The sequence below is a fragment of the Salmo trutta genome, chromosome 14 (genome assembly GCF_901001165.1).
Source record: "Salmo trutta chromosome 14, fSalTru1.1, whole genome shotgun sequence".
NCBI lineage: Eukaryota > Metazoa > Chordata > Actinopteri > Salmoniformes > Salmonidae > Salmo > Salmo trutta.
In genome coordinates, this window is record NC_042970.1 from 16,272,420 (window position 1) to 16,286,214 (window position 13,795).

The following is a 13,795-nucleotide window of genomic DNA, read 5'->3' on the forward strand; positions in this document are numbered from 1 at the left end:
TAGCCTTGAACAGTTTACTTTTTAATACCATGGACAATAACAAGATAAAAAAATACAACTACAACAATAAAACATAGGTATTGACCCTCCAATTGGAAAGTATTTTATGTGCATTGTTGTCTAAAAGACATACTTAAATGTGATAAAGCTAACTTGAGAACATTTTCTTTTTAAGTAACAAAATGATGCAAACATTGACATTAGGAGTGGTACAAGAAATGCTTGAATAAATGATTTAGCTATTCATCTTCTTGGCCTAACTAAAAGGAAGACAAAGTTCTCATTGCAAATATACTTTTGCTAAGAGTAAAAGGAGAATAACAATATAAAAATGGTCATTTAATGCTTTATAACACCTAGGGTAAATGTTTTTAGCTGCCTGGAGCAATGCTTTTTATTGTCTTAGCATAGGCCAAAAAGGTTTTTACTCCACCATGAGGCCTGAAAGTGCTCAGATGAGGGAGATCTGTATGGGGACATTGGGAGACTCTGTCCTCTGTGGAGAGTGATGGCTCACCAGGTGTTCCACCACCGTGTGTTTAGACATGTGCTTCATAAGGTAGGTCTCCTGAAGACAAACAAAGAAGGGTTCAGTCAACACCGAGGCTCAGTAGACAAAGAGGTATACATGCTTCACTAAAGTGACACGTGAGTGATGATCTGACAACATTTGTTCTTATTGCCTGAGAACGAGGAAACAAAAAAACGGTCAATTGCAAACAGCGTTGCATGGTTTCTCACATCCTGTGAAAACATCAGCTCATGCTGCACTATAGCCGACTCACTGAGGTGTAGGCTCTGCCACACATGCTGCACTATAGGCTACTCACTGAGGTGTAGGCTCTGCCGCACATGCTGCACTATAGCCTACTCACTGAGGTGTAGGCTCTGCCACACATGCTGCACTATAGCCGACTCACTGAGGTGTAGGCTCTGCCACACATGCTGCACTATAGCCGACTCACTGAGGTGTAGGCTCTGCCACACATGCTGCACTATAGCCTACTCACTGAGGTGTAGGCTCTGCCACACATGCTGCACTATAGCCTACTCACTGAGGTGTAGGCTCTGCCACACATGCTGCACTATAGCCTACTCACTGAGGTGTAGGCTCTGCCACACATGCTGCACTATAGCCTACTCACTGAGGTGTAGGCTCTGCCACACATGCTGCACTATAGCCTACTCACTGAGGTGTAGGCTCTGCCACACATGCTGCACTATAGCCTACTCACTGAGGTGTAGGCTCTGCCACACATGCTGCACTATAGCCTACTCACTGAGGTGTAGGCTCTGCCACACATGCTGCAGCAGTAGGCCTTGGCGTTTTTGATGGCATGCACAGACAAGTGAATCTGCAATGAGGCTGAGTCCGAGTAGGCACGGTAGCAGTTTGGACACTTGTAGGGCTTGTCTTTGTTGTGCTGTCTCTGGTGAGACTGGGGCAGGGAAAGAGACGGACACAGAGATTACCTTATACAATTATTCACAGACCTACAGTACCAGTCAAAAGTTTGAGTAGGTGTGTCCATTCAAGGGGTTTTCTTTATTTTTTACTATTTTCTACACTGTAGAATAATAATGAAGACATCAAAACTATGAAATAACTATGAAATAATCATGTAGTAACCAAAAAAGTGTTGAACAAATCAAAATATATTTTAGATTTTAGCTTCTTCAAAGTGCCATAATATGAACTTGGGTCTTTTACCAAATAGGGCTATCTTCTGCACACCACCCCTACCTTGTCACAGCATAACTGATTGGCTCAAACGCATTAAGGAAAGAATTCCACAAATGTACTTTTAACAAGGCATACCTGTTAATTGAAATGCATTCCAGGTGACTACTTCATGAAGCTGGTTGAGAGAATGCCAAGAGTGTGCAAAGCTGTCATCAAGGCAAAGAATGGCTACTTTGAAGAATCTCATATTGTCACACCCTGATCTGTTTCACCTGTCTTTGTGCTCGTCTCCACGCCGCACCAGATGTCTCCCATCTCCCCTCATTATCACCTGTGTATTTATACCTGCATTTTCTGTTTTGTCTGTTGCCAATTCATCTTGTCCCGTCAAGTCCTACCAGCGTGTTCCCATGTTTCCTGTGCTCTAGTTTTTCTTAGTCTTCCCAGTTCTGACCTTTCTGCCTGTCCTGACCCTGATCTTGCCCACCGTCCTGTACCTGCCTGACTCTGATTTGTATTACGACCCTTTGCCTGCCTTGACTTACCTTTTGCATGCACCTTGAACTAAACTCAGCAAAACAAGAAACGTCCTCGCACTGTCAACTGCGTTTATTTTCAGCAACCTTAACATGTGTAAATATTTGTATGAACATAACAAGATTCAACAACTGAGACATGAACTGAACAAGTTGCACAGACATGTGACGAACAGAAATGGAATAATGTGTCCCTGAACAAGGGGTGGGGGGTCAAAATCAAAAGTAACAGTCAGTATCTGGTGTGGCCACCAGCTGCATTAAATACTGCAGTGCATCTCCTCCTCATGGACTGCACCAGATTTGCGAGTTCTTGCTGTGAGATGTTACTCCACTCTTCCACCAAGACACCTGCAAGTTCCCGGACATTTCTAGGGGGAATGGCCCTAGCCCTCCCCCTCCGATCCAACAGGTCCCAGACGTGCTCAATGGGATTGAGATCCAGGCTCTTCGCTGGCCATGGCAGAACACTGACATTCCTGTCTTGCAGGAAATCACGCACAGAATGAGCAGTATGGCTGGTGGCATTGTCATGCTGGAGGGTCATGTCAGGATGAGCCTGCAGGAAGGGTATCACATGAGGGAGGAGGATGTCTTCCCTGTAACGCACAGCATTCAGATTGCCTGCAATGGCGCCAAGCTCCGTCCGATGATGCTGTGACACACTGCCCCAGACCACGACGGACCCTCCATCTCCAAATCGATCCCACTCCAGAGTACAGGCCTCGGTGTAACACTCATTCCTTCGACGATAAACACGAATCCGGCCAACACCCCTGGTGAGACAAAACCGCGACTCGTCAGTGAAGAGCACTTTTTGCCAGTCCTGTCTGGTCCAGCGACGGTGGGTTTGTGCCCATAGGCGACGTTGTTGCCGGTGATGTCTGGTGAGGACCTGCCTTACAACAGGCCTACAAGCCCTCAGTCCAGCCTCTCTCAGCCTATTGCAGACAGTCTGAGCACTGATGGAGGGATTGTGCATTCCTGATGTAACTCGGGCAGTTGTTGTTGCCATCCTGTACCTGTCCCGCAGGTGTGATGTTCGAATGTACCGATCCTGTGCAGGTGTTGTTACATGTGGTCTGCCACTGCGAGGACGATCGGCTGTCCGTCCTGTCTCCCTGTAGCGTTGTCTTAGGCATCTCACAGTACGGACATGGCAATTTATTGCCTTGGTCACATCTACAGTCCTCATGCCTCCTTGCAGCATGCCTAAGGCATGTTCACGCAGATGAGCAGGGATGCTGGGAATCTTTCTTTTGGTGTTTTTCAGAGTCAGTAGAAAGGCCTCTTTGTGTCCTAAGTTTTCATAACTGTGACCTTAATTGCCTACCGTCTGTAAGCTGTTTGTGTCTTAACGACCGCTCCACAGGTGCATGTTCATTAACTGTTCATTGAACAAGCATAGGAAACAGTGTTTAAACCCTTTACAATTGAGATCTGCGAAGTTTTTGGGATTTTTACGAATTATCTTTAAAAGACAGGGTCCTGGAAAAAGGGATGTTTCTTTTTTTGCTGAGTTTATAATAAGTTCTGAGACTAGTACTATCTGCCTCTTGTCTGCATCTGTGTCTTAACCTGAGCAATTATAAATATAAAATAGATTTTGATTTGTTTAACACTTTTTTGGTTACTACATACTACGTGTTATTTCATAGTTTTGACATCTTCACTAGTATTCTACAATGTATAAAATAGTCAAAATAAAGAAAAACCCTGGAATGAGTAGGTATCCAAACGTTTGACTGGTACTGTATTTGTCTAGACATTCAGGGTGGGGAAACACTTCCTGTCAAACCAGGCCATCATCTGACCAAAATGGAGGAAAATCGTGCTGAATATGTAATGTTCAAAATCTAAAACATACTACAGTAAAAATACAATTATTTACAAAGGTTGTCAATAATTTCAGGTATAATAGCATGTGTGTGAAATATGAGGAATGAATAGCATTGTTGTCTTTGACTGTGGATTTGATATGTTATGTGCTCCTCTACTGTTAAACCAATTGTGACAAAGTTGAAACTTGTACTATAGGAGACATTTTATGCCAACCACAGCGGTAAAGAACCCAGCATCAATGCTTCAAAACTAGAACCTGAGCATGAGTTTAACTGAAAATACCTGCAGATTGGAGAGCTGGGTGAAGGCTTTTTCACAACCTGGATGGGCACATTTATAGGGCCGATCCCCAGTGTGAATTCTGTAAAAGATATAGTGTGTGTGTATATATAGTAAATGAGGCTGCAGCATCCGGCACACATGTCGACATAGGGCAGTAGGCCGGATTTGAATCTCTCTCTCTCTCAAGAAATATAGAAAAAAGGCATCATCTATAAAGGTAAGTCATTAACACCAGGGTAAATACATAACAGATACATCACTTCCTTTTTGATATAATCTATAAAGGCAAATAACACTAGGGTAAATAAACGTAGGACTAGATTCAATCAGATCAAGCCATTAACCGGCCATAGCTGATGATTTGGCGTGTCGGAGGTGTAACAGTGTCGGAGCTGTCAAATCGGTGAGTCCCACTCACGTTTGTTCAGAATGAGAAATAGTAGGCAATATAGAAATAATGATGTTCCAATTGAAAATCATTAAAGAAAACAATTATGGTTTCTATCAGCCTTATAGGTGTAGATTACAACTCACATTCCTGTGCCATCTTATAATCAAGACTGCATAGGATTTATCTTCATGCGACTCAGTGCATGACAGCTCTAACACAGTTCCACCTCCGACACCGCCAAAACAACTGCAGGTAGATAGAATCTATCCATTCAAGCGTTAGGGTTCTGGGAAAGATACATCACCACACTATACGACTTATTTTCCTTTTTGGTGTTCCTGGTAGAGCACCTATAAAGATCTTTATAGGGTACATGAAAACACTATCAAACTTGTGATCAAATAAGTCCATAGATTTGACCTGGTGTGCTGCTGCAGGTGGGAGAGCTGGCGGAAGCATTTCTCGCAGTAAGAGCAGTGATAAGGTTTGATGCCCAGGTGTATGCGGAGGTGCTGGCCCAGGTAGGATGCGTTGGCGAAAGATTTGGAGCAGTGGGGACACTTATGTGGCTTGACCTCTGTGTGGGACTTGGAGTGGATCTGCATGTCTGACTTGGAGAAGAAGGTCAGTGGGCACAATTTACACCTGTGCAAACACACACAAAAGACACGGTAAGCAATCAATATGACAGTAAGACATTTGGAGTGAAATCAACATGTAGCAGTCTATAAAAGTGTAATGTGTGCTCATGCCTGTAGCATTTTCCCTCTTTGGGGATGATGGTGTGGCAGGATTGGTTGTTGCCTGAAGCGAGGATTGGGTAAGGCACCACCAACAGAGGGCCACCACTGTTCTCGGCTTTTATCTTCTTACGCCCTCGCCCCAGCAGTCCAGCAAGGCCCCCGTTACTTTTGATTTGCTCCATCCCAGGGCCACTGGCCAAGCTGGAGAGGACATGATGAGACGAGAGGGCTCCGCCTAGCCGGCTCTGGCTGTTGGAGGTGGGTGTGGTCAGAGTGACGGAGGTGTTATGGTTGCCAGTTCGAGAGGAAAGTGCCAGACCTGGCAAGTCAAGAGGTGAAAATGACTTACAAACTAGATTTAACAGAACTGTAATGCAAGACTGAATATATAAACTATATATACACAAAGGTATGCGGACACCCCTTCATATTAGTATATTCAGCTATTTCAGCCACACCAGTTGCTGACAGGTATATAAAATTGAGCACACAGCCATGCTATCTCCATGGACAAACATTGGAAGTATGTTGGCCTTACTGAAGAGCTCAGTGACTTTCAATGGGGCACCGTCATAGGATGCCACCTTTCCAACAAGTCAGTTTGTCAAATTTCTGCCCTGCTAGAGCTGCCTCTATCAACTGTAAGTGCTGTTATTGTGAAGTGGAAACGTCTAACAGCAACAACAGCTCAGCCGCGAAGTGGTAAGCTACACAAGCTCACAGAAGGGAACTGCCGAGTGCTGAAGTGCATATCAATTGTCTGTCCTCGGTTCCAACACTCACTACCGAGTTCCAAACTGCCTCTGGAAGCAATGTCAGCACAAGAACTGTTCGTTGGGAGCTTCATGTAATGGGTTTCCATGGCAGAGCAGCTGCACACAAGCCTAAGATCAACAATGCGCAATGCCAAGCGTCGGCTGGAGTGGTGTTATGCTCGCCGCCATTGGACTCTGGAGCAGTGTAAATGCATTCTCTGGAGTGATGAATCACGCTTCACCATCTGGCAGTCGGACGGACGAATCTGGGTTTGGCGGATGCCAGGAGTACGCTACCTGCCCCAATGCAAAGTGCCAACTGTAAAGTTTGGTGGAGGAGCAATAATGGTCTGGGGCTGTTTTCATGGTTTGGGCTAGGCCCCTTAGTTCCAGTGAAGGGAAATCTTAATGCTACAGCATACAATGGCCAAGTTAACAAACAGATCACTGACCATTTTGAATCCCACCATACCTTCTCCGCTGTGCAATCCGGTTTCCGAGCTGGTCACGGGTGCACATCAGCCACACTCAAGGTACTAAACGATATCATAACCGCCATCGATAAAAGACAGTATTGTGCAGCCGTCTTCATCGACCTGGTTGGCCAAGGCTTTCGACTCTGTCAATCACTGCATTCTTATCGGCAGACTCAACAGCCTTGGTTTCTCAAATGACTGCCTCGCCTGGTTCACCAACTACTTCTCAGAGTTTAGTGTGTCAAATCGGAGGGCCTGTTGTCCGGACCTCTGGCAGTCTCTACGGGGGTACCACAGAGTTTAATTCTCGGGCCGACTCATTTCTCTGTATATATCAACGATGTCGCTCTTGCTGCGGGTGATTCCTTGATCCAACTCTACGCAGACGACACCATTCTGTATACATCTGGCCCTTCTTTGGACACTGTTAACAAACCTCCAAACGAGCTTCAATGCCATACAACACTCCTTCTGTGGCCTCCAACTGCTCTTAAATGCTAGTAAAACTAAATGCATGCTCTTCAACCGATCGCTGCCCGCACCCGCCCGCCTGTCCAGCATCACTACTCTGGATGGTTCTGACTTAGAATATGTGGACAACTAAAAATGCCTAGGTGTCTGGCTAGACTGTAAACTCTCCTTCCAAACTCATTAAGCATCTCCAATCCAAAATGAAATCTAGAATCGGCTTCCTATTTCGCAACAAAGCCTCCTTCACTCATGCTGCCAAACATAACCTCGTAAAAGAGACTATCCTACCGATCCTCGACTTCGGCGATATCATTTACAAAATAGCCTCCAACACTCTACTCAGCAAACTGGATGCAGTTTATCACAGTGCCATCCGTTTTGTCACCAAAGCCCCATATATCACCCACCACTGCGACCTGTATGCTTTCGTCGGCTGGCCCTCGCTTCATACTTGTCGCCAAACCCACTGGCTTCAGGTTATCTACAAGTCTCTGCTAGGTAAAGCTCCACCTTTATCTCAGCTCACTGGTCACCATAACAACACCCACCCGTAGCACAAGCTCCAGCAGGTATATCGCACTGGCCATCCCCAAAGCCAACACCCACTTTGGCTGCCTTTCCTTCCAGTTCTCTGCTGCCAATGACTGGAACGAATTGCAAAAATCGCTGAAGTTGGAGACTTATATCTCCCTCACTAACTTTAAGCATCAGCTATCTGAGCAGCTTACCAATTGCTGCATCTGTAAATAGCCCACCCAACTACCTACCTCATCCCCATATTGTTTTTTACTATTTTTGCACACCAGTATTTCCACTTGCACATCTATCACTCCAGTGTTCATTTGCTAAATTGTAATTACTTTGCTACTATGGCCTATTTATTGCCTTACCTCTTTACTCCATTTGCACACACTGTATATAGAGTTTTATATTGTGTTATAGACTGTACTTTTGTTTATCCCACGTGTAACTCTGTGTTTTGTTGCACAGCTTTGCTTTATCTTGGCCAGGTCGCAGTTGTAAATGAGAACTTGTTCTCAACTGGCCTACCTGGTTAAATAAATAACAATGACATAGTAGATGATTCTGTGCTTCCAACTTTGTGGCAACAGTTTGGGGAAGGCTCTTTCGTGTTTCAGCATGTCAATGCCCCCGTGCACAAAGTGCGGCCCATACAGAAATGGTTTGTCGAGATCGGTGTGGGAAAAACTGACTGACCTGCACAGAGTCCTGACCTCAACCCCATCGAACACCTTTAGGATGAATTGGAACACTGGCTGCGAGCCAGGCCTAATCACCCAACATCAGTGCCCAACCTCACTAATGCTCTTTTGGCTGAATGGAAAGAAGTCCCCGCAGAAATGTTCCAACATAATTTGGAAAGCCTTCCCAGAGGAGTGGAGGCTGTTTTATAGCAGCAAAGGGGGACCAACTCCATATTAATGCCCATGATTCTAGAACGTTCGACCAGCAGGTGTCCAAATACCTTTTTAATTACACAGACTTTTTCAGAGACAATGCTGAAAATTATTTATTGACATGTTCCCTTTTAGTTAGTCGCTCAACATAGGACTACTCTTTGTGCCTACTCCTTGGCTGAAGTAGTTTGAAATCACACCGATATGCCAAAAGTCATGTCACATTTTGAGAGGCCTGGATTAGTCTACAGGCCAACAGTACAGGATTCTGGAAAAAGGCTGTGGAAGTCTGCCTCTCTTTCCGTGTATGTGCCAGGAAGCACAAATGTCAAAACAATGTCATTACCTGATAGGTGATTCGTTCTAGAGGGTTGGTCAATGATTTGACGCAAATGCCAGTCTTCCCACAATCCTCTTGCTTTTAGAGCCGTCTTATCGTCCAGATTCACATTTTCATCACCAAGAATACGTCCTGTTAGAGATGTGCAGAAAATGCACAGAATTTACCAGAAATGCTTTTACAGGAAATATAAAGCCTTGGCTCATAAGACTCAATAACAATTTTCCTTATCAATCGATCCATCGAGGATAGAAAAATATAAGTATTACAAGAGACAATTTACAAAAAGTGACGGGATGTGTGCCAATCATTTGATGAGACTGAGGAGGATGGGAGGGAGAGTGATCGCATGACATGCAGTAGAGATGCATTCTGATGTGAACCACCTCTGAGAATGGGTGAATTTCTTGCACATCTCTAACTGAGTGAGAGGTGGTAGTCAATGGTGGTCAATGACAATGGAGTCTGGCCTGGAGAGGTTGGTGCAGTCAGGGTACCTGCGACTGAGCTGGAGGCCGTCCGGGTGTGCAGGGCAATGTCTGGCTGGGACGAGCTGTGGACATGGAGACATTGTTGCATCTGCTGCAGTTTCTGAACTGACATCTGGACTTGCTGCCCACCTGTCTGGGTAGGATTCCCCAGTAGTTGCCGTTGGGAGGGAACTGTGGAAGGTGGCAGGTGGGGTGGTCTGATCTTCTCAGCCATCAGCTGTTCCTTGATCTTGTTGATCAACACAATATTATCCATCTGACAGCAGGTAGACAACACAGAGACAAGAGGACAGTCAGTTAAATCTCAGACATTCTCATTTTGGAAAATACTGACTGTGACCAAAGTTATCCTACTTATGCTTGCCAGTCAATTTTGGGACTATAATTGATGTTTATGACTGCTACGGCCACAAAGGCCGTTCACAACCAGAGAAGTTGGTTTTTCGGTTCAGTTCCTCTAACATCTTTGAGTGGGCTTACAATTGTGCTGCTTTGGCTCCCTCCAATGGACTCAAAGGGAAATAACTCAAACAATGTAACCTAAGTACATTTACAATAATTTATGTACTCTCTTCTGGTGATCTGTAAAAATAGTGTGTACTTTACATGGAAATGTGCATGACAATCAAGCAGGCAAAATACCTCTCATTGCTCATGGGTCTCAATGTTACACTGCCTAGAATAATAATTTAAAATCTTCCCAATCTACTGCCCACTGTCATCTTCTTCATCCTCTTGTATACTAACAATCCTGTTGTTGAATGTTAGAGGGTAAAGTCTACAGTAAGTACTCACCTGCCCAGGCATGGTGGGGGGTGGAGGCCAGAAGTAGGGATTATTAAAACGAGGTTCAGCCATTCTATGAAAAACAAACCAAATAAAAAATTATATTCTGCACAAAAACATGAAATGTTTTTATTGTGCAGTGAAATGTGTGGTTTTACAAGGTCAGTCGTAGTAGTACGGCGCCCCTAGAGCAAATTAGGGCTAAGTGCCTTGCTCAAGGGCACCGACAGATTTTTCAATTTGTCCGCTCGGGTATTCAAACCAGCGACCTTTCGTTTATTGGCCCAACGCTCTAACCGCAAGGCTACCTGCCGCTAAGCTTCCTGCCACTAGACTACCTGCCACTAGCCTGCCGCTAGGATACCTGCCGCTAGCCTGCCGCTAAGCTACCTGCCACTAGACTACCTGCCACTAGCTTGCCGCTAGGATACCTGCCGCTAGCCTGCCGCTAAGCTACCTGCCACTGGGCTACTTGCCGCTAGCCTGCCGCTAAGCTACCTGCCGCCAAGCTACCTGCCACTCTGCAACAACATAGTTTATTCAGCATCATACAATTAATGCAAATGTTTTCAGCATTTATGAGTTTATAAATAGTTTATAAATCTCCAATAGATTTATAGTTAATGCTTGCCATTTAGCCACATGCCAAATACTGAGCTTATGTTTGTAATTGTATTGTATTCTAGCCTCACGATTTCAAAGTAAATGGAACTACTTTCTAACTTCCTCCCATTCTCTTCCTTCACCATATCCATGACAAAAGTTTGTTTCCACATGCACTGTAGCTAAGTATAGAACTTCCTCCTCACACTGTTCTGAGTCACAACTTTCTAAAGTTGCCCACAGACAGCTGAAAAGTTGCAGAGGATTCAATTCAGCAAGAAATTATTCAAAGAGAAAGCTTGTGAGTCACAGGGATCGTCTCCTAGGAATGGAAATACCCAGGAGGCCTTTATTCTCCCTCTGTCAGCTCGTCAGCAGGGTCTTTAACCACCACACTGAATGATGAGCATCTCCCCAAAGAAAACACAATCACATAACAAGATAGGCTATAGCTTGTTAAGGAACACTTGAAAGCTGCTATCTGAGAAAGCAGAAATGTTTATTAAAATACAGAGACAGTAAGCAGCTCAGAGCTGAACTTCTACTGTCCATCCACCTCTGTCAACCCAACCATGGGTCATCAGCTAGCTCATGGGGAACAGGATAAGCACTTTGTCTCTCTCCTCCAAATACATCACGAACAGGACATGAATGATATCTGAAATGATGACAGGTCAGCCAAAGAAATGAGTTTGCTTTATGACAGCCAGCATACGTGATGGGAGGCCCGAGTCTAGATGGAGTCAGACAGGTTGCATAATATGTTTTTCATACAGTCTTATATGAGCTAGTCCAAAAACTATATAGAGGCATATTGGCAGTTTCCTATAACATTTTGTGATTGAAGATAGAATTGCATAAATAGTTGAGGTGTTTGAAAAAGATATGGTCTTTCTGTAGCCTAGTGTCTATGAGAATGTCGATATTTTCACAGGGGGCAAAATATCCCCCATCCCCGCTTCCTGATGTTCCATTTAGAGTCTGTCATTGATTTTCATTCCAATATCTCTACAGTGGGGAGAACAAGTATTTGATACACTGCTGATTTTGCAGGTTTTCCTACTTACAAAGCATGTAGAGGTCTGTAATTTTTATCATAGGTACACTTCAACTATGAGAGACGGAATCTAAAATAAAAATCCAGAAAATCACATTGTATGATTTTTAAGTAATACATAAGTATTTAATACATCAGAAAAGCAGAACTTAATATTTGGTACAGAAACCTTTGTTTGCAATTACAGAGATCATACATTTCCTGTAGTTCTTGACCAGGTTTGCACACACTGCAGCAGGGATTTTGGCCCACTCCTCCATACAGACCTTCTCCAGATCCTTCAGGTTTCGGGGCTGTCGCTGGGCAATACGGACTTTCAGCTCCCTCCAAAGATTTTCTATTGGGTTCAGGTCTGGAGACTGGCTAGGCCACTCCAGGACCTTGAGATGCTTCTTACGGAGCCACTCCTTAGTTGCCCTGGCTGTGTGTTTCGGGTCGTTGTCATGCTAGAAGACCCAGCCACAACCCATCTTCAATGCTCTTACTGAGGGAAGGAGGTTGTTGGCCAAGATCTCGCGATACATGGCCCCATCCTCCCCTCAATACGGTGCAGTCGTCCTGTCCCCTTTGCAGAAAAGCATCCCCAAAGAATGATGTTTCCACCTCCGTGCTTCACGGTTGGGATGGTGTTCTTGGGGTTGTACTCATCCTTCTTCTTCCTCCAAACACGCCGAGTGGAGTTTAGACCAAAAAGCTCTATTTTTGTCTCATCAGACCACATGACCTTCTCCCATTCCTCCTCTGGATCATCCAGATGGTCATTGGCAAACTTCAGATGGGCCTGGACATGCGCTGGCTTGAGCAGGGGGACCTTGCGTGCGCTGCAGGATTTTAATCCATGACGGCGTAGTGTGTTACTAATGGTTTTCTTTGAGACTGTGGTCCCAGCTCTCTTCAGGTCATTGACCAGGTCCTGCCGTGTAGTTCTGGGCTGATCCCTCACCTTCCTCATGATCATTGATGCCCCACGAGGTGAGATCTTGCATGGAGCTCCAGACCGAGGGTGATTGATCGTCATCTTGAACTTCTTCCATTTTCTAATAATTGCGCCAACAGTTGTTGCCTTCTCACCAAGCTGCTTGCCTATTGTCCTGTAGCTCATCCCAGCCTTGTGCAGGTCTACAATTTTATCCCTGATGTCCTTACACAGCTCTCTGGTCTTGGCCATTGTGGAGAGGTTGGAGTCTGTTTGATTGAGTGTGTGGACAGGTGTCTTTTATACAGGTAACGAGTTCAAACAGGTGCAGTTAATACAGGTAATGAGTGGAGAACAGGAGGGCTTCTTAAAGAAAAACTAACAGGTCTGTGAGAGCCGGAATTCTTACTGGTTGGTAGGTGATCAAATACTTATGTCATGCAATAAAATGCATATTAATTACTTAAAAATCATACAATGTGATTTTCTGGATTTTTGTTTTAGATTCCGTCTCTCACAGTTGAAGTTTACCTATGATAAAAATTACAGACCTCCACATGCTTTGTAAGTAGGAAAACCTGCAAAATCGGCAGTGTATCAAATACTTGTTCTCCCCACTGTATATGCAAAAGTCCAATTTGGAACTATTTGGGGGAAAGAGCATTCCTTCTCTTTGTCCAATGGTAGAGCCTGCTGCTCACTCATAGCTGTCTGAGATCTGTGGAGGTCTTTCTTTCCATTGCTTCTTTTTTCAAGCCTTATGAATTCTTTCATCACATATTGCGTGCTTTGGCACAGACCACCATTCTGATGTCTGTTTGACTTAGCAGCAGCGTTGCACAGTTCTTTTGCATGAGCCAAAAGAAACAAATGATATGTCCAAGCGTATGAACCTAAACCAAGAAAATATTTCCCTAATGATGCCGATGGGTGTCCATTTCACTTCCTGGAGTTACTCTGAGTCTCCTGGGCATCAGCTGAATATAAACTTGAGTTGATTATCT

The 13,795-nt window shown here is 44.5% G+C and overlaps 1 protein-coding gene across 8 annotated transcripts in view; it reads right to left on the reverse strand.

The window, feature by feature from the left end:
• The window catches only part of LOC115207512 (zinc finger protein 362), a 23,002-nt gene continuing 9,207 nt past the window's right edge, over nt 1-13,795 (reverse strand). For 5 of the 8 annotated variants that reach the window (XM_029774632.1, XM_029774630.1, XM_029774629.1 and 2 more), the window contains 8 exons: nt 10,225-10,288; nt 9,436-9,685; nt 8,945-9,070; nt 5,488-5,797; nt 5,156-5,380; nt 4,345-4,423; nt 1,281-1,439; nt 1-568 (listed from right to left, as the gene is read on the reverse strand). In XM_029774632.1, coding sequence (XP_029630492.1) covers nt 452-568; nt 1,281-1,439; nt 4,345-4,423; nt 5,156-5,380; nt 5,488-5,797; nt 8,945-9,070; nt 9,436-9,685; nt 10,225-10,287 — 1,329 coding nt within the window. In that variant the 5' untranslated portion in view covers nt 10,288 and the 3' untranslated portion in view covers nt 1-451. The remainder of the gene's footprint in view (nt 569-1,280; nt 1,440-4,344; nt 4,424-5,155; nt 5,381-5,487; nt 5,798-8,944; nt 9,071-9,435; nt 9,686-10,224; nt 10,289-13,795) is intronic. The other 3 variants (XM_029774634.1, XM_029774635.1, XM_029774636.1) reach the window with 3 other exon arrangements.